Source organism: Salvelinus fontinalis, chromosome 2 (genome assembly GCF_029448725.1).
Source record: "Salvelinus fontinalis isolate EN_2023a chromosome 2, ASM2944872v1, whole genome shotgun sequence".
NCBI classification, from domain to species: domain Eukaryota; kingdom Metazoa; phylum Chordata; class Actinopteri; order Salmoniformes; family Salmonidae; genus Salvelinus; species Salvelinus fontinalis.
In genome coordinates, this window is record NC_074666.1 from 95,485,422 (window position 1) to 95,505,581 (window position 20,160).

Consider the following 20,160-nt stretch of genomic DNA (forward strand, 5'->3'; position numbering starts at 1 on the left):
GTTGTGTGTGTGTCTGTCTCTCTCCAGGCAGTAACCAGTCTGTTGTGTGTGTCTGTCTCTCTCCAGGCAGTAACCAGTCTGTTGTGTGTGTGTCTGTCTCTCTCCAGGCAGTAACCAGTCTGTTGTGTGTGTCTGTCTCTCTCCAGGCAGTAACCAGTCTGTTGTGTGTGTGTCTGTCTCTCTCCAGGCAGTAACCAGTCTGTTGTGTGTGTCTGTCTCTCTCCAGACAGTAACCAGTCTGATGTGTCTGTCTCTCTCCAGACAGTAACCAGTCTGATGTGTCTGTCTCTCTCCAGACAGTAACCAGTCTGATGTGTGTCTCTCCAGGCAGTAACCAGTCTGTTGTGTGTGTCTGTCTCTCTCCAGACAGTAACCAGTCTGTTGTGTGTGTCTGTCTCTCTCCAGACAGTAACCAGTCTGTTGTGTGTGTCTGTCTCTCTCCAGACAGTAACCAGTCTGATGTGTCTGTTTCTCCAGGCAGTAACCAGTCTGATGTAGTGTGTGTGTCTCTCTCCAGGCAGTAACCAGTCTGTTGTGTGTGTCTGTCTCTCTCCAGACAGTAACCAGTCTGATGTGTCTGTTTCTCCAGGCAGTAACCAGTCTGATGTAGTGTGTGTGTCTCTCTCCAGACAGTAACCAGTCTGATGTAGTGTGTGTGTCTCTCTCCAGGCAGTAACCAGTCTGATGTAGTGTGTCTGTCTCTCTCCAGACAGTAACCAGTCTGATGTGTGTGTCTGTCTCTCTCCAGACAGTAACCAGTCTGTTGTGTGTCTGTCTCTCTCCAGGCAGTAACCAGTCTGTTGTGTGTGTCTGTCTCTCTCCAGGCAGTAACCAGTCTGATGTGTCTGTTTCTCCAGGCAGTAACCAGTCTGATGTGTGTGTCTGTCTCTCTCCAGGCAGTAACCAGTCTGTTGTGTGTGTCTGTCTCTCTCCAGGCAGTAACCAGTCTGATGTGTCTGTTTCTCCAGACAGTAACCAGTCTGTTGTGTGTCTCTCTCCAGACAGTAACCAGTCTGTTGTGTGTGTCTGTCTCTCTCCAGACAGTAACCAGTCTGTTGTGTGTGTCTGTCTCTCTCCAGGCAGTAACCAGTCTGATGTGTCTGTTTCTCCCGGCAGTAACCAGTCTGTTGTGTGTGTCTGTCTCTCTCCAGACAGTAACCAGTCTGTTGTGTGTGTCTGTCTCTCTCCAGACAGTAACCAGTCTGTTGTGTGTGTCTGTCTCTCTCCAGGCAGTAACCAGTCTGATGTCTGTCTCTCTCCAGGCAGTAACCAGTCTGATGTGTGTGTCTGTCTCTCTCCAGGCAGTAACCAGTCTGATGTCTGTCTCTCTCCAGGCAGTAACCAGTCTGATGTAGTGTGTCTGTCTCTCTCCAGGCAGTAACCAGTCTGATGTGTCTGTTTCTCCAGGCAGTAACCAGTCTGATGTGTGTGTCTGTCTCTCTCCAGGCAGTAACCAGTCTGATGTGTCTGTTTCTCCAGGCAGTAACCAGTCTGATGTGTGTGTCTGTCTCTCTCCAGGCAGTAACCAGTCTGATGTGTGTGTCTGTCTCTCTCCAGACAGTAACCAGTCTGATGTAGTGTGTCTGTCTCTCTCCAGACAGTAACCAGTCTGTTGTGTGTGTCTGTCTCTCTCCAGACAGTAACCAGTCTGTTGTGTGTGTCTGTCTCTCTCCAGACAGTAACCAGTCTGTTGTGTGTGTCTGTCTCTCTCCAGGCAGTAACCAGTCTGCTGTGTGTGTCTGTCTCTCTCCAGGCAGTAACCAGTCTGATGTAGTGTGTCTGTCTCTCTCCAGGCAGTAACCAGTCTGTTGTGTGTGTCTGTCTCTCCAGGCAGTAACCAGTCTGTTGTGTGTGTCTGTCTCTCTCCAGGCAGTAACCAGTCTGTTGTGTGTCTGTCTCTCTCCAGACAGTAACCAGTCTGATGTAGTGTGTCTCTCCAGACAGTAACCAGTCTGATGTGTGTGTCTGTCTCTCTCCAGACAGTAACCAGTCTGATGTAGTGTGTCTCTCCAGACAGTAACCAGTCTGATGTGTGTGTCTGTCTCTCTCCAGACAGTAACCAGTCTGATGTAGTGTGTCTCTCCAGACAGTAACCAGTCTGATGTGTGTGTCTGTCTCTCTCCAGGCAGTAACCAGTCTGATGTGTCTGTTTCTCCAGGCAGTAACCAGTCTGTTGTGTGTCTGTTTCTCCAGACAGTAACCAGTCTGATGTGTGTCTGTTTCTCCAGGCAGTAACCAGTCTGTTGTGTGTGTCTGTCTCTCTCCAGGCAGTAACCAGTCTGTTGTGTCTGTTTCTCCAGGCAGTAACCAGTCTGATGTGTCTGTTTCTCCAGGCAGTAACCAGTCTGTTATGTCTGTTTCTCCAGACAGTAACCAGACTAGAAGTGTAACCTGCCCGCTGTGACAACATGGGTATCCTGGAGAAGATAGGAGAGATAGAGAGAGAGATCTCTCGAACACAGAAAAACAAAGGTAAGACAGAGAGGTGTGCTGAGAGTGGCCGGCTGGTTAGCTAGCCAGTTACTCTTACTCAGGACATTTATATCAACTTATGTCACAGTGAGAGTGTCAGCACGAATTTGTGTATTTTTATTTTTTATGGATCCCCATTAGCTCAGCTACTCTTCCTGGGGTCCAGCTAAATTAAGCAGTTACACAATTTAAAAAACATTACAATACTTTCATTGCAGAATTCACAACACACTATGTGTTTGCCCTCAGGCCCCTACATATCTACAACACACTATGTGTTTGCCCTCAGGCCCCTACATATCTACAACACACTATGTGTTTGCCCTCAGGCCCCTACATATCTACAACACACTATGTGTTTGCCCTCAGGCCCCTACATATCTACAACACACTATGTGTTTGCCCTCAGGCCCCTACATATCTACAACACACTATGTGTTTGCCCTCAGGCCCCTACATATCTACAACACACTATGTGTTTGCCCTCAGGCCCCTACATATCTACAACACACTATGTGTTTGCCCTCAGGCCCCTACATATCTACAACACACGGTGTGTTTGCCCTCAGGCCCCTACATATCTACAACACACGGTGTGTTTGCCCTCAGGCCCCTACATATCTACAACACACTATGTGTTTGCCCTCAGGCCCCTACATATCTACAACACACTATGTGTTTGCCCTCAGGCCCCTACATATCTACAACACACTATGTGTTTGCCCTCAGGCCCCTACATATCTACAACACACTATGTGTTTGCCCTCAGGCCCCTACATATCTACAACACACTATGTGTTTGCCCTCAGGCCCCTACATATCTACAACACACGGTGTGTTTGCCCTCAGGCCCCTACATATCTACAACACACGGTGTGTTTGCCCTCAGGCCCCTACTCCACTACCACATATCTACAACACTACATCCATGTGTACGTGTGTGAATAGTGTGTATGTATGTTATGTGTGTATGCAGGTGTCTGTGTGTGTCTCTTCACAGTCCCCGCTGCTCCATAAGGTGTACTTTAACCTGTTTTTAAATCTGATTCTCCTGCTGCATCAGTTACCTGCTGTGGAATAGAGTTCCATGTAGTCATGGCTCTATGTAGTACTGTGCACCTCCCATAGTCTGATCTGGACTTGGGGACTGTGAAGAGACCTCTTATTGGCCTGACTGCCTGGTCTCTGTGAACACTAATTAGCAGGCTGACTGCCTGGTTCTCTGTGAACACTAATTAGCAGGCTGACTGCCTGGTCTCTGTGAACACTAATTAGCAGGCTGACTGCCTGGTTGTCTGTGAACACTAATTAGCAGGCTGACTGCCTGGTTCTCTGTGAACACTAATTAGCAGGCTGACTGCCTGGTCTCTGTGAACACTAATTAGCAGGCTGACTGCCTGGTTCTCTGTGAACACTAATTAGCAGGCTGACTGCCTGGTCTCTGTGAACACTAATTAGCAGGCTGACTGCCTGGTCTCTGTGAACACTAATTAGCGGGCTGACTGCCTGGTCTCTGTGAACACTAATTAGCAGGCTGACTGCCTGGTCTCTGTGAACACTAATTAGCGGGCTGACTGCCTGGTTCTCTGTGAACACTAATTAGCGGGCTGACTGCCTGGTCTCTGTGAACACTAATTAGCGGGCTGACTGCCTGGTCTCTGTGAACACTAATTAGTGGGCTGACTGCCTGGTCTCTGTGAACACTAATTAGCAGGCTGACTGCCTGGTCTCTGTGAACACTAATTAGCAGGCTGACTGCCTGGTTCTCTGTGAACACTAATTAGTGGGCTGACTGCCTGGTCTCTGTGAACACTAATTAGCAGGCTGACTGCCTGGTCTCCGTGAACACTAATTAGTGGGCTGACTGCCTGGTCTCTGTGAACACTAATTAGCAGGCTGACTGCCTGGTCTCTGTGAACACTAATTCGTGGGCTGACTGCCTGGTCTCTGTGAACACTAATTAGCAGGCTGACTGCCTGGTCTCTGTGAACACTAATTAGTGGGCTGACTGCCTGGTTCTCTGTGAACACTAATTAGCAGGCTGACTGCCTGGTCTCTGTGAACACTAATTAGTGGGCTGACTGCCTGGTCTCTGTGAACACTAATTAGCAGGCTGACTGCCTGGTCTCTGTGAACACTAATTAGCAGGCTGACTGCCTGGTCTCTGTGAACACTAATTAGCAGGCTGACTGCCTGGTCTCTTCTCTACCTTGCTGTTGTTAGCCAGTAGCTGAGAAAGGATACGTTGTTGAACCAACCTAATGTTCCCCCTGTGTGTGTATCCACGGAGTACCAACTGGGCCTGCTGAAGGCTAAGCTAGCTAAGTCCCAGTATTCCCCCTGTGTGTGTAGCCACGGAGTACCATCTGGGCCTGCTGAAGGCTAAGCTAGCTAAGTCCCAGTATTCCCCCTGTGTGTGTAGCCACGGAGTACCATCTGGGCCTGTTGAAGGCTAAGCTAGCTAAGTCCCAGTATTCCCCCTGTGTGTGTAGCCACGGAGTACCATCTGGGCCTGCTGAAGGCTAAGCTAGCTAAGTCCCAGTATTCCCCCTGTGTGTGTAGCCACGGAGTACCATCTGGGCCTGCTGAAGGCTAAGCTAGCTAAGTCCCAGTATTCCCCCTGTGTGTGTAGCCACGGAGTACCATCTGGGCCTGCTGAAGGCTAAGCTAGCTAAGTCCCAGTATTCCCCCTGTGTGTGTAGCCACGGAGTACCATCTGGGCCTGTTGAAGGCTAAGCTAGCTAAGTCCCAGTATTCCCCCTGTGTGTGTAGCCACGGAGTACCATCTGGGCCTGTTGAAGGCTAAGCTAGCGAAGTACCGCGCCCAGCTGCTGGAACCTTCCAAGACCGCAGGAGCCAAAGGAGAGGGCTTCGATGTCATGAAGTCTGGAGACGCACGTGTCGCTCTGATTGGCTTCCCCTCCGTCGGAAAGGTGGGTCAGACAGGAAACAGACTGCTCACATCCTGTCCTCTAGGTGGGTCAGACAGGAAACAGACTGCTCACATCCTGTCCTCTAGGTGGGTCAGACAGGAAACAGACTGCTCACATCCTGTCCTCTAGGTGGGTCAGACAGGAAACAGACTGCTCACATCCTGTCCTCTAGGTGGGTCAGACAGGAAACAGACTGCTCACATCCTGTCCTCTAGGTGGGTCAGACAGGAAACAGACTGCTCACATCCTGTCCTCTAGGTGGGTCAGACAGGAAACAGACTGCTCACATCCTGTCCTCTAGGTGGGTCAGACAGGAAACAGACTGCTCACATCCTGTCCTCTAGGTGGGTCAGACAGGAAACAGACTGCTCACATCCTGTCCTCTAGTCCTGTGTGTTAACCCGTGTCTCTGTCCTCTAGTCCTGTATGTTAACTCGTGTCTCTGTCCTCTAGTCCTGTGTTTTAACTCGTGTCTCTGTCTCTGTCCTCTAGTCCTGTGTGTTAACCCATGTCTCTGTCCTCTAGTCCTGTGTGTTAACCCATGTCTCTGTCCTCTAGTCCTGTGTGTTAACTCATGTCTCTGTCCTCTAGTCCTGTGTGTTAACCCATGTCCCTGTCCTCTAGTCCTGTGTGTTAACCCATGTCTCTGTCCTCTAGTCCTGTGTGTTAACCCGTGTCTGTCTCTAGTCCTGTGTGTTAACCCATGTCCCTGTCCTCTAGTCCTGCGTGTTAACCCATGTCCCTGTCCTCTAGTCCTGTGTGTTAACCCATGTCTCTGTCCTCTAGTCCTGTGTGTTAACCCATGTCTCTGTCCTCTAGTCCTGTGTGTTAACCCGTGTCTCTGTCCTCTAGTCCTGTGTGTTAACCCATGTCTCTGTCCTCTAGTCCTGTGTGTTAACCCATGTCTCTGTCCTCTAGTCCTGTGTGTTAACCCGTGTCTGTCTCTAGTCCTGTGTGTTAACCCATGTCCCTGTCCTCTAGTCCTGTGTGTTAACCCATGTCTCTGTCCTCTAGTCCTGTGTGTTAACTCGTGTCTCTGTCTCTGTCCTCTAGTCCTGTGTGTTAACCCGTGTCTCTGTCCTCTAGTCCTGTGTGTTAACCCGTGTCTCTGTCCTCTAGTCCTGTGTGTTAACTCGTGTCTCTGTCTCTGTCCTCTAGTCCTGTGTGTTAACCCGTGTCTCTGTCCTCTAGTCCTGTGTGTTAACCCGTGTCTCTGTCCTCTAGTCCTGTGTGTTAACTCGTGTCTCTGTCCTCTAGTCCTGTGTGTTAACTCGTGTCTCTGTCTCTGTCCTCTAGTCCTGTGTGTTAACCCGTGTCTCTGTCCTCTAGTCCTGTGTGTTAACTCGTGTCTCTGTCTCTGTCCTCTAGTCCTGTGTGTTAACTCGTGTCTCTGTCACACTCACACACTCACACTGCTCACATCCTGTCCTCTAGGTGGGTCAGACAGGAAACAGACTGCTCACATCCTGTCCTCTAGGTGGGTCAGACAGGAAACAGACTGCTCACATCCTGTCCTCTAGGTGGGTCAGACAGGAAACAGACTGCTCACATCCTGTCCTCTAGGTGGGTCAGACAGGAAACAGACTGCTCACATCCTGTCCTCTAGGTGGGTCAGACAGGAAACAGACTGCTCACATCCTGTCCTCTAGGTGGGTCAGACAGGAAACAGACTGCTCACATCCTGTCCTCTAGTCCTGTGTGTTAACCCGTGTCTCTGTCCTCTAGTCCTGTATGTTAACTCGTGTCTCTGTCCTCTAGTCCTGTGTGTTAACCCATGTCCCTGTCCTCTAGTCCTGCGTGTTAACCCATGTCCCTGTCCTCTAGTCCTGTGTGTTAACCCATGTCTCTGTCCTCTAGTCCTGTGTGTTAACTCGTGTCTCTCTTCTCTAGTCCTGTGTTTTAACTCGTGTCTCTGTCTCTGTCCTCTAGTCATGTGTGTTAACCCATGTCTCTGTCCTCTAGTCCTGTGTGTTAACCCATGTCTCTGTCCTCTAGTCCTGTATGTTAACTCGTGTCTCTGTCCTCTAGTCCTGTGTGTTAACCCATGTCTCTGTCCTCTAGTCCTGTGTGTTAACCCATGTCTCTGTCTCTGTCCTCTAGTCCTGTGTGTTAACCCGTGTCTCTGTCTCTGTCCTCTAGTCCTGTGTGTTAACCCATGTCTCTGTCCTCTAGTCCTGTGTGTTAACCCATGTCTCTGTCCTCTAGTCCTGTGTGTTAACTCGTGTCTCTGTCCTCTAGTCCTGTGTGTTAACTCGTGTCTCTGTCCTCTAGTCCTGTGTGTTAACCCATGTCCCTGTCCTCTAGTCCTGCGTGTTAACCCATGTCCCTGTCCTCTAGTCCTGTGTGTTAACTCGTGTCTCTCTTCTCTAGTCCTGTGTTTTAACTCGTGTCTCTGTCTCTGTCCTCTAGTCCTGTGTGTTAACCCATGTCTCTGTCCTCTAGTCCTGTGTGTTAACCCATGTCTCTGTCCTCTAGTCCTGTGTGTTAACCCGTGTCTGTCTCTAGTCCTGTGTGTTAACCCATGTCCCTGTCCTCTAGTCCTGTGTGTTAACCCATGTCTCTGTCCTCTAGTCCTGTGTGTTAACTCGTGTCTCTGTCTCTGTCCTCTAGTCCTGTGTGTTAACCCGTGTCTCTGTCCTCTAGTCCTGTGTGTTAACCCGTGTCTCTGTCCTCTAGTCCTGTGTGTTAACTCGTGTCTCTGTCTCTGTCCTCTAGTCCTGTGTGTTAACCCGTGTCTCTGTCCTCTAGTCCTGTGTGTTAACCCATGTCTCTGTCCTCTAGTCCTGTGTGTTAACTCGTGTCTCTGTCCTCTAGTCCTGTGTGTTAACTCGTGTCTCTGTCCTCTAGTCCTGTGTGTTAACTCGTGTCTCTGTCTCTGTCCTCTAGTCCTGTGTGTTAACTCGTGTCTCTGTCCTCTAGTCCTGTGTGTTAACTCGTGTCTGTCTCTGTCCTCTAGTCCTGTGAGTCAATCACCACCTTCCGGAGACACCTGAAACCCCACCTCTTTAAGGAATACCTAGGATAGGATAAAGTAATCCTTCTCACCCCCCCCCCCCTTAAAAGATTTAGATGCACTATTGTAAAGTGGCTGTTCCACTGGATATCATAAGGTGAATGCACCAATTTGTAAGTCGCTCTGGATAAGAGCGTCTGCTAAATGACTTAAATGTAAAATGTAAATGTTAACTCGTGTCTCTGTCCTCTAGTCCTGTGTGTTAACTCGTGTCTCTGTCTCTGTCCTCTAGTCCACCTTCCTCAGTCTGATGACAGCAACAGCCAGTGAAGCAGCTTCCTACGAGTTCACCACCCTGACCTGCATCCCTGGAGTTATAGAGGTACATCCACACCACACACACCATACCACACACCATATACCCCATACCACACACCACCCTGACCTATATCCCTGGAGTTATAGAGGTACATCCACACCACACACACCATACCACACACCATATACCCCATACCACACACCACCCTGACCTATATCCCTGGAGTTATAGAGGTACATCCACACCACACACACCATACCACACACCATATACCCCATACCACACACCACCCTGACCTATATCCCTGGAGTTATAGAGGTACATCCACACCACACACACCATACCACACACCATATACCCCATACCACACACCACCCTGACCTGCATCCCTGGAGTTATAGAGGTACATCCACACCACACACACCATACCACACACCATATACCCCATACCACACACCACCCTGACCTGCATCCCTGGAGTTATAGAGGTACATCCACACCACACACCCCATACCACACACCACCCTGACCTGCATCCCTGGAGTTATAGAGGTACATCCACACCACACACACCATACCACACACCATATACCCCATACCACACACCACCCTGACCTATATCCCTGGAGTTATAGAGGTACATCCACACCACACACACCATACCACACACCATATACCCCATACCACACACCACCCTGACCTGCATCCCTGGAGTTATAGAGGTACATCCACACCACACACACCATACCACACACCATATACCCCATACCACACACCACCCTGACCTGTATCCCTGGAGTTATAGAGGTACATATACACCACACCATATACCACCCCATACCACACACCACCCCATACCACACCCCATACCACACACCACCCTGACCTGTATCCCTGGAGTTATAGAGGTACATATACACCACACCATATACCACCCCATACCACACACCACCCCATACCACACCCCATACCACACACCACCCTGACCTGTATCCCTGGAGTTATAGAGGTACATCCACACCACCCCATACCATACCACACACCCCGTACCACACACCCCATACCACACACCACACCATACCACACACACCACCCCATACCACACACCACCCCACACCACACACCATATACCACACACCACCCTGACCTGTATCCCTGGAGTTATAGAGGTACATCCATACCATACACCCCATACCACACACCACCCCATACCACACACCACCCCATACACCACCCCATACCACACACCACCACATACCACACACCACCCTGACCTGTATCCCTGGAGTTATAGAGGTACATCCACACCATACACCCCGTACCACACACCCCATACCACACACCGTACCATACCACACCACACCATACCACACACCACCCCATACCATACCACACACCACCCTGACCTGTATCCCTGGAGTTATAGAGGTACATATACACCACACCATATACCCCATACCACACACCACCCCATACCACACACCATCCCATACCACACACCACCCCGTACCACACACCACCCTGACCTGTATCCCTGGAGTTATAGAGGTACATCCACACCATACACCCCGTACCACACACCACCCCATACCACACACCACACCATACCACACACACCACCCCATACCACACACCACCCTGACCTGTATCCCTGGAGTTATAGAGGTACATCCACACCATACACCCCGTACCACACACCACCCCACACCACACACCATATACCACACACCACCCTGACCTGTATCCCTGGAGTTATAGAGGTACATCCATACCATACACCCCATACCACACACCATACCATACCACACACCATATACCACACACCACCCCATACCACACACCACCCCATACACCACCCCATACCACACACCACCACATACCACACACCACCCTGACCTGTATCCCTGGAGTTATAGAGGTACATGCACACCATACACCCCGTACCACACACCCCATACCACACACCACCCCACACCACACACCGTACCATACCACACCACACCATACCACACACCACCCCATACCATACCACACACCACCCTGACCTGTATCCCTGGAGTTATAGAGGTACATATACACCACACCATATACCCCATACCACACACCACCCCATACCACACACCATCCCATACCACACACCACCCCGTACCACACACCACCCTGACCTGTATCCCTTGAGTTATAGAGGTACATCCACACCATACACCCCATACCACACACCACCCCATACCACACACCACCCCATACACCACCCCATACCACACACCACCACATACCACACACCACCCTGACCTGTATCCCTGGAGTTATAGAGGTACATCCACACCATACACCCCGTACCACACACCCCATACCACACACCGTACCATACCACACCACACCATACCACACACCACCCCATACCATACCACACACCACCCTGACCTGTATCCCTGGAGTTATAGAGGTACATATACACCACACCATATACCCCATACCACACACCACCCCATACCACACACCATCCCATACCACACACCACCCCGTACCACACACCACCCTGACCTGTATCCCTGGAGTTATAGAGGTACATCCACACCATACACCCCGTACCACACACCACCCCATACCACACACCACACCATACCACACACACCACCCCATACCACACACCACCCTGACCTGTATCCCTGGAGTTATAGAGGTACATCCACACCATACACCCCGTACCACACACCACCCCACACCACACACCATATACCACACACCACCCTGACCTGTATCCCTGGAGTTATAGAGGTACATCCATACCATACACCCCATACCACACACCATACCATACCACACACCATATACCACACACCACCCCATACCACACACCACCCCATACACCACCCCATACCACACACCACCACATACCACACACCACCCTGACCTGTATCCCTGGAGTTATAGAGGTACATGCACACCATACACCCCGTACCACACACCCCATACCACACACCACCCCACACCACACACCGTACCATACCACACCACACCATACCACACACCACCCCATACCATACCACACACCACCCTGACCTGTATCCCTGGAGTTATAGAGGTACATATACACCACACCATATACCCCATACCACACACCACCCCATACCACACACCATCCCATACCACACACCACCCCGTACCACACACCACCCTGACCTGTATCCCTGGAGTTATAGAGGTACATCCACACCATACACCCCGTACCACACACCCCGTACCACACACCCCATACCACACACCACCCCACACCACACACCGTACCATACCACACCATACCACACACCACCCCATACCACACACCATACCACACACCACCCTGACCTGTATCCCTGGAGTTATAGAGGTACATCCACACCATACACCCCGTACCACACACCCCGTACCACACACCATCCCATACCACACACCGAACCATATCACACCACACCATACCACACACCACCCCATACCACACACCATACCACACACCACCCTGACCTGTATCCCTGGAGTTATAGAGGTACATATACACCACACACCACACCACACCATATACCCCATACCACACACCACCCCATACCACACACCACCCCATACCACACCCCATAGCACACACCACCCCATACCACAACCCACCCCATAACACACACCACCCCATACCACACACCACCCCATACCACACACCACCCCATACCACACACCACCCCATAGCACACACCACCCCATACCACACCCCATAGCACACACCACCCCATACCACACACCACCCCATACCACACACCACCCCATACCACACACCACCCCATACCACACACCACCCCATAGCACACACCACCCCATACCACACACCACCCCATACCACACACCACCCCATACCACACCCCATAGCACACACCACCCCATAGCACACACCACCCCATACCACACACCACCCCCATACCACCCCACCCCATACCACACACCACCCCCATACCACACACCACCCCATACCACACACCACCACACACCACCCCATACCACACACCACCCTCATACCACACACCACCCCATACCACACACCACCCCATACCACACACTACCCCATACCACACACTACCCCATACCACACACTACCCCATACCACACACCACCCCATACCACACACTACCCCATACCACACACTACCCCATACCACACACTACCCCATACCACACACTACCCCATACCACACACTACCCCATACCACACACCACCCCATACCACACACCACCCCATACCACACACCATACCACACACCACCCCATACCACACACCATACCACACCACCCCATACCACACACCATACCACACACTATACCATACCACACACCATACCACACACCACCCCATACCACACACCACCCCATACCACACACCACCCCATACCACACACCACCCCATACCATACACCACCCCATACCACACACTATACCATACCACACACTATACCATACCACACACCATACCACACACCACCCCATACCACACACCACCCCATACCACACCCCATACCACACACCACCCCATATACCACACACCACCCCATACCACACACCACCCCATACCACACACCACCCCATACCACACACCACCCCATATACCACACACCACCCCATACCACACACCACCCCATACCACACACCACCCCATATACCACACACCACCCCATATACCACACACCACCCCATACCACACACCACCCCATACCACACACCACCCCATATACCACACACCACTCCATACCACACACCACCCCATACCACACCCCATACCACACACCACCCCATACCACACACCACTCCATACCACACACCACCCCATACCACACCCCATACCACACACCACCCCATACCACACCCCATACCACACACCACCCCACACACCACCCCATACCACACACCACCCCCAAACCACACACCACCCCAAACCACACACCACCAAACCACACACCACCCCATACAACACACCACCCCATGCCACACTCCATACCACACACCACCCCATACCACACACCATACCACACACCATACCACACACCACCATACCACACACCACCCCATATACCACACACCACCCCATACCACACACCACCCCATATACCACACACCACCCCATATACCACACACCACCCCATATACCACACACCACCCCATATACCACACACCACCCCATACCACACCCCATACCACACACTATACCATACCACACACCACCCCATGCCACACGCCATACCACACACCAGCCCATACCATATACCACACACCACCCCATGCCACACACAGTATAATGGAGCCCACATCCAGCTGACAGTAGTGTATAATAACCCATCCTGTTGTCCTGCAGTATAATGGAGCCAACATCCAGCTGACAGTAGTGTATAATAACCCATCCTGTTGTCCTGCAGTATAATGGAGCCAACATCCAGCTGACAGTAGTGTATAATAACCCATCCTGTTGTCCTGCAGTATAATGGAGCCAACATCCAGCTGACAGTAGTGTATAATAACCCATCCTGTTGTCCTGCAGTATAATGGAGCCAACATCCAGCTGACAGTAGTGTATAATAACCCATCCTGTTGTCCTGCAGTATAATGGAGCCAACATCCAGCTGACAGTAGTGTATAATAACCCATCCTGTTGTCCTGCAGTATAATGGAGCCAACATCCAGCTGACAGTAGTGTATAATAACCCATCCTGTTGTCCTGCAGTATAATGGAGCCAACATCCAGCTGACAGTAGTGTATAATAACCCATCGTGTTGTCCAGCAGTATAATGGAGCCAACATCCAGCTGACAGTAGTGTATAATAACCCATCCTGTTGTCCTGCAGTATAATGGAGCCAACATCCAGCTGACAGTAGTGTATAATAACCCATCCTGTTGTCCTGCAGTATAATGGAGCCCACATCCAGCTGACAGTAGTGTATAATAACCCATCGTGTTGTCCAGCAGTATAATGGAGCCAACATCCAGCTGACAGTAGTGTATAATAACCCATCCTGTTGTCCTGCAGTATAATGGAGCCAACATCCAGCTGACAGTAGTGTATAATAACCCATCCTGTTGTCCTGCAGTATAATGGAGCCCACATCCAGCTGACAGTAGTGTATAATAACCCATCCTGTTGTCCTGCAGTATAATGGAGCCCACATCCAGCTGACAGTAGTGTATAATAACCCATCCTGTTGTCCTGCAGTATAATGGAGCCAACATCCAGCTGACAGTAGTGTATAATAACCCATCGTGTTGTCCTGCAGTATAATGGAGCCCACATCCAGCTGACAGTAGTGTATAATAACCCATCCTGTTGTCCTGCAGTATAATGGAGCCCACATCCAGCTGACAGTAGTGTATAATAACCCATCCTGTTGTCCTGCAGTATAATGGAGCCAACATCCAGCTGACAGTAGTGTATAATAACCCATCCTGTTGTCCTGCAGTATAATGGAGCCCACATCCAGCTGACAGTAGTGTATAATAACCCATCCTGTTGTCCTGCAGTATAATGGAGCCCACATCCAGCTGACAGTAGTGTATAATAACCCATCCTGTTGTCCTGCAGTATAATGGAGCCAACATCCAGCTGACAGTAGTGTATAATAACCCATCCTGTTGTCCTGCAGTATAATGGAGCCAACATCCAGCTGACAGTAGTGTATAATAACCCATCGTGTTGTCCTGCAGTATAATGGAGCCCACATCCAGCTGACAGTAGTGTATAATAACCCATCCTGTTGTCCTGCAGTATAATGGAGCCAACATCCAGCTTCTGGATCTGCCAGGAATCATAGAAGGAGCTTCCCAAGGTACGTGATGGTTAGGGTTACCGTGAGGGTTAGGGTTACCGTGAGGGTTAGGGTTACCGTGAGGGTTAGGGTTACCGTTAGGGTTACCGTGAGGGTTGGGGTTACCGTGAGGGTTAGGGTTACCGGGAGGGTTAGGGTTACCGTGAGGGTTAGGGTTACCGTGAGGGTTAGGGTTACCGTGAGGGTTAGGGTTACCGTGAGGGTTAGGGTTACCGTGAGGGTTAGGGTTACCGTGAGGGTTAGGGTTACCGTGAGGGTTAGGGGGTTGCTGCCACGTTCAGCCCTGTGTTATCTCTGAGCTATTAATATAGATCGCTGTGTTATCTCTGAGCTATTAATATAGAGCGCTGTGTTATCTCTGAGCTATTAATATAGAGCGCTGTGTTATCTCTGAGCTATTAATATAGAGCGATGTGTTATCTCTGAGCTATTAATATAGAGCTCTGTGTTATCTCTGAGCTATTAATGTAGAGCTCTGTGTTATCTCTGAGCTATTAATGTAGAGCACTGTGTTATCTCTGAGCTATTAATGTAGAGCGCTGTGTTATCTCTGAGCTATTAATATAGAGCGCTGTGTTATCTCTGAGCTATTAATATAGAGCGCTGTGTTATCTCTGAGCTATTAATATAGAGCACTGTGTTATCTCTGAGCTATTAATATAGAGCTCTGTGTTATCTCTGAGCTATTAATATAGAGCGCTGTGTTATCTCTGAGCTATTAATATAGAGCGCTGTGTTATCTCTGAGCTATTAATATAGAGCGCTGTGTTATCTCTGAGCTATTAATATAGAGTGTTGTGTTATCTCTGAGCTATTAATATAGAGCACTGCGTTATCTCTGAGCTATTAATATAGAGCGATGTGTTATCTCCGAGCTATTAATATAGAGCACTGTGTTATCTCCGAGCTATTAATATAGAGCGCTGTGTTATCTCTGAGCTATTAATATAGAGCGCTGTGTTATCTCTGAGCTATTAATATAGAGCACTGTGTTATCTCTGAGCTATTAATATAGAGCGCTGTGTTATCTCTGAGCTATTAATATAGAGAGTTGTGTTATCTCTGAGCTATTAATATAGAGCACTGTGTTATCTCTGGGCTATTAATATAGAGCACTGTGTTATCTCTGAGCTATTAATATAGAGCACTGTTATCTCAGCTATTAATATAGAGCGCTGTGTTATCTCTGATCTATTAATATAGAGCACTGTTATCTCAGCTATTAATATAGAGCGCTGTGTTATCTCTGAGCTATTAATATAGAGCGCTGTGTTATCTCTGGGCTATTAATATAGAGGCCTTTTATGATTGGATGATGATTTTAACTCATTGTTGTGATTGGGTGACCTCTGACCTTTGTGTGTGTTTCGTAGGTAAGGGTCGAGGTCGGCAGGTCATTGCTGTTGCCAGGACAGCAGACGTGGTCATCATGATGCTGGACGCCACCAAGGGAGACGTACAGAGGTGTGTGTTCTGTTCTTAGTACTAGCAGCTAGTTAGTTACTAGTTAGGTACTGTTCTGTCTGTCCCAGCTGGTTAGTTAGTGTGTTCTGTCTGTCCCAGCTGGTTAGTTAGTGTGTTCTGTCTGTCCCAGCTGGTTAGTTAGTGTGTTCTGTCTGTCCCAGCTGGTTAGTTAGTGGGTTCTGTCTGTCCCAGCTGGTTAGTTAGTGGGTTCTGTCTGTCCCAGCTGGTTAGTTAGTGGGTTCTGTCTGTCCCAGCTGGTTAGTTAGTGTGTTCTGTCTCCCCAGGTTAGTTAGTTAGTGTGTTTTGTCTCCTCAGGTTAGTTAGTTAGTGTGTTCTGTCTCCTCAGGTTAGTTAGTTAGTGTGTTGTGTCTCCCCAGGTTAGTTAGTTAGTTAGTGTGTTCTGTCTCCTCAGGTTAGTTAGTGTGTTGTGTCTCCCCAGGTTAGTTAGTTAGTGTGTTCTGTCTTCCCAGGTTAGTTAGTTAGTGTGTTCTGTCTGTCTTCCCAGGTTAGTTAGTTAGTGTGTTCTGTCTCCCCAGGTTAGTTAGTTAGTTTGTGTTCTGTCTCCCCAGGTTAGTTAGTTAGTTTGTGTTCTGTCTCCCCAGGTTAGTTAGTTAGTGTGTTCTGTCTCCTCAGGTTAGTTAGTGTGTTCTGTCTCCTCAGGTTAGTTAGTTAGTTAGTGTGTTCTGTCTCCTCAGGTTAGTTAGTTAGTTAGTGTGTTCTGTCTGTCTCCCCAGGTTGGTTAGTGTGGTTGGTTAGTTAGTTAGTGTGTTGTGTCTCCCCAGGTTAGTTAGTGTGTTCTGTCTGTCTCCTCAGGTTAGTTAGTTAGTTAGTGTGTTCTGTCTCTCTCCCCAGGTTAGTTAGTTAGTGTGTTCTGTCTCCCCAGGTTAGTTAGTTAGTGTGTTCTGTCTCCCCAGGTTAGTTAGTTAGTGTGTTCTGTCTCCCCAGGTTAGTTAGTTAGTGTGTTCTGTCTCCCCAGGTTAGTTAGTTAGTGTGTTCTGTCTCCCCAGGTTAGTTAGTTAGTGTGTTCTGTCTCCTCAGGTTAGTTAGTTAGTTAGTGTGTTCTGTCTCAGGTTAGTTAGTTAGTTAGTTAGTGTGTTCTGTCTCAGGTTAGTTAGTGTGTTCTGTCTCAGGTTAGTTAGTTAGTTAGTGTGTTCTGTCTCAGGTTAGTTAGTGTGTTCTGTCTCAGGTTAGTTAGTTAGTGTGTTCTGTCTCAGGTTAGTTAGTTAGTTAGTTAGTGTGTTCTGTCTCCTCAGGTTAGTTAGTGTGTTCGGTTAGTTAGTTAGTGTGTTCTGTCTGTCTCCCCAGGTTGGTTAGTGTGGTTGGTTAGTTAGTTAGTGTGTTGTGTCTCCCCAGGTTAGTTAGTGTGTTCTGTCTGTCTCCCCAGGTTGGTTAGTGTGGTTGGTTAGTTAGTTAGTGTGTTCTGTCTCCCCAGGTTAGTTAGTTAATTAGTGTGTTCAGTTAGTTAGTGTGTTCTGTCTCCCCAGGTTAGTTAGTTAGTTGTGTGTGGTTGGTTAGTTAGTTAGTGTGGTTGGTTAGTTAGTTGTGTGTGGTTGGTTAGTTAGTTAGTGTGTTCTGTCTCCCCAGGTTAGTTAGTTAGTTAGTGTGTTCAGTTAGTTAGTGTGTTGTGTCTCCTCAGGTTAGTTAGTTAGTTGTGTGTGGTTGGTTAGTTAGTTAGTGTGTTCTGTCTCCTCAGGTTAGTTAGTTAGTGTGTTCTGTCTCCTCAGGTTAGTTAGTTAGTGTGTTCTGTCTCCCCAGGTTAGTTAGTTAATTAGTGTGTTCAGTTAGTTAGTGTGTTCTGTCTCCCCAGGTTAGTTAGTTAGTTGTGTGTGGTTGGTTAGTTAGTGTGGTTGGTTAGTTAGTTGTGTGTGGTTGGTTAGTTAGTTAGTTAGTTAGTTGTGTGTGGTTGGTTAGTTAGTTAGTTAGTTAGTGTGGTTGGTTAGTTAGTTGTGTGTGGTTGGTTAGTTAGTTAGTGTGTTGTGTCTCCTCAGGAAACTCCTGGAGAAAGAGTTAGAGTCCGTCGGCATCAGACTCAACCGCTCCAAACCCAACATCTATTTTAAGGTCAGTTTCTACATCACATTATTTTACATTTAACCTTTTATTTAACAAGTCATTTAAGAACAAATTCTTCATTACAATGACGGCTACCCCGGCCAAACCATGACGACGCTGTGCGCCGCCCTATGGGACTCCCAATCACGGCCGGATGTGATACAGCCTGGACTCGAACCAGGGACTGTAGTGACGCCTCTTGCACTGAGATGCAGTGTCTCAGACCGCTGCGCCACTCGGGAACCCATGTGTATATGGATGTGATACAGCCTGGACTCGAACCAGGGACTGTAGTGACGCCTCTTGCACTGAGATGCAGTGTCTCAGACCGCTGCGCCACTCGGGAACCCATGTGTATATGGATGTGATACAGCCTGGACTCGAACCAGGGACTGTAGTGACGCCTCTTGCACTGAGATGCAGTGTCTCAGACCGCTGCGCCACTCGGGAACCCATGTGTATATGGATGTGATACAGCCTGGACTCGAACCAGGGACTGTAGTGACGCCTCTTGCACTGAGATGCAGTGTCTCAGACCGCTGCGCCACTCGGGAACCCATGTGTATATTGATGTGATACAGCCTGGACTCGAACCAGGGACTGTAGTGTGTATATGGATACCCTCCTAATGAGTGGATTCTTTTTCAGCCACACCCGCTGCTGATAAGTGGATAGAATCTAGCACACAGCCATGCAATCTCCATAGACAAACATCGGCAGTAGAATGGCCTTACTGAAGAGCTCAGTGACTTTCAACAAGGCACCGTCATAGGATGCCACCTTTACCAACAAGTCAGTGTGTCAAATTTCTGCCCTGCTAGAGCTGTCCCCCGGTCGACTGTAAGTGCTGTTATTATGAAGTGGAAACGTCTAGGAGCAACAACGGCTCAGCCGCAAAGTGGTAGACCGCACAAGCTTACAGAACGGGACCGGCGAGTTCTGAAACGCGTAAAAATCATCTTTCCTCGGTTGCAAAAGTTTCTTACCGAGTTCCAAACTGCCTATGGATGCAACATCGTTGGGAGCTTCATGAAATGGGTTTCCATGGCTGAGCAGCCGCACACAAGCCTAAGATCACCATGCGCAATGCCAAGCGTCGGCTGGGGTGGTGTGAACCTCGCTGCCATTGGACTCTG

General features: G+C 49.3%; 1 protein-coding gene across 1 annotated transcript in view; it reads left to right on the forward strand.

Annotated features, from left to right (window-relative positions):
- Positions 1-2,373: 2,373 nt before the first annotated feature.
- Positions 2,374-20,160, forward strand: part of LOC129832448 (developmentally-regulated GTP-binding protein 2-like) — a 29,416-nt gene continuing 11,629 nt past the window's right edge. The window contains exons 1-6 of the mRNA XM_055896524.1: positions 2,374-2,472; positions 5,245-5,405; positions 8,651-8,740; positions 15,448-15,508; positions 16,882-16,972; positions 18,961-19,033. Of these exons, the coding sequence (XP_055752499.1) occupies positions 2,409-2,472; positions 5,245-5,405; positions 8,651-8,740; positions 15,448-15,508; positions 16,882-16,972; positions 18,961-19,033 (540 nt within the window). The 5' untranslated portion in view covers positions 2,374-2,408. The remainder of the gene's footprint in view (positions 2,473-5,244; positions 5,406-8,650; positions 8,741-15,447; positions 15,509-16,881; positions 16,973-18,960; positions 19,034-20,160) is intronic.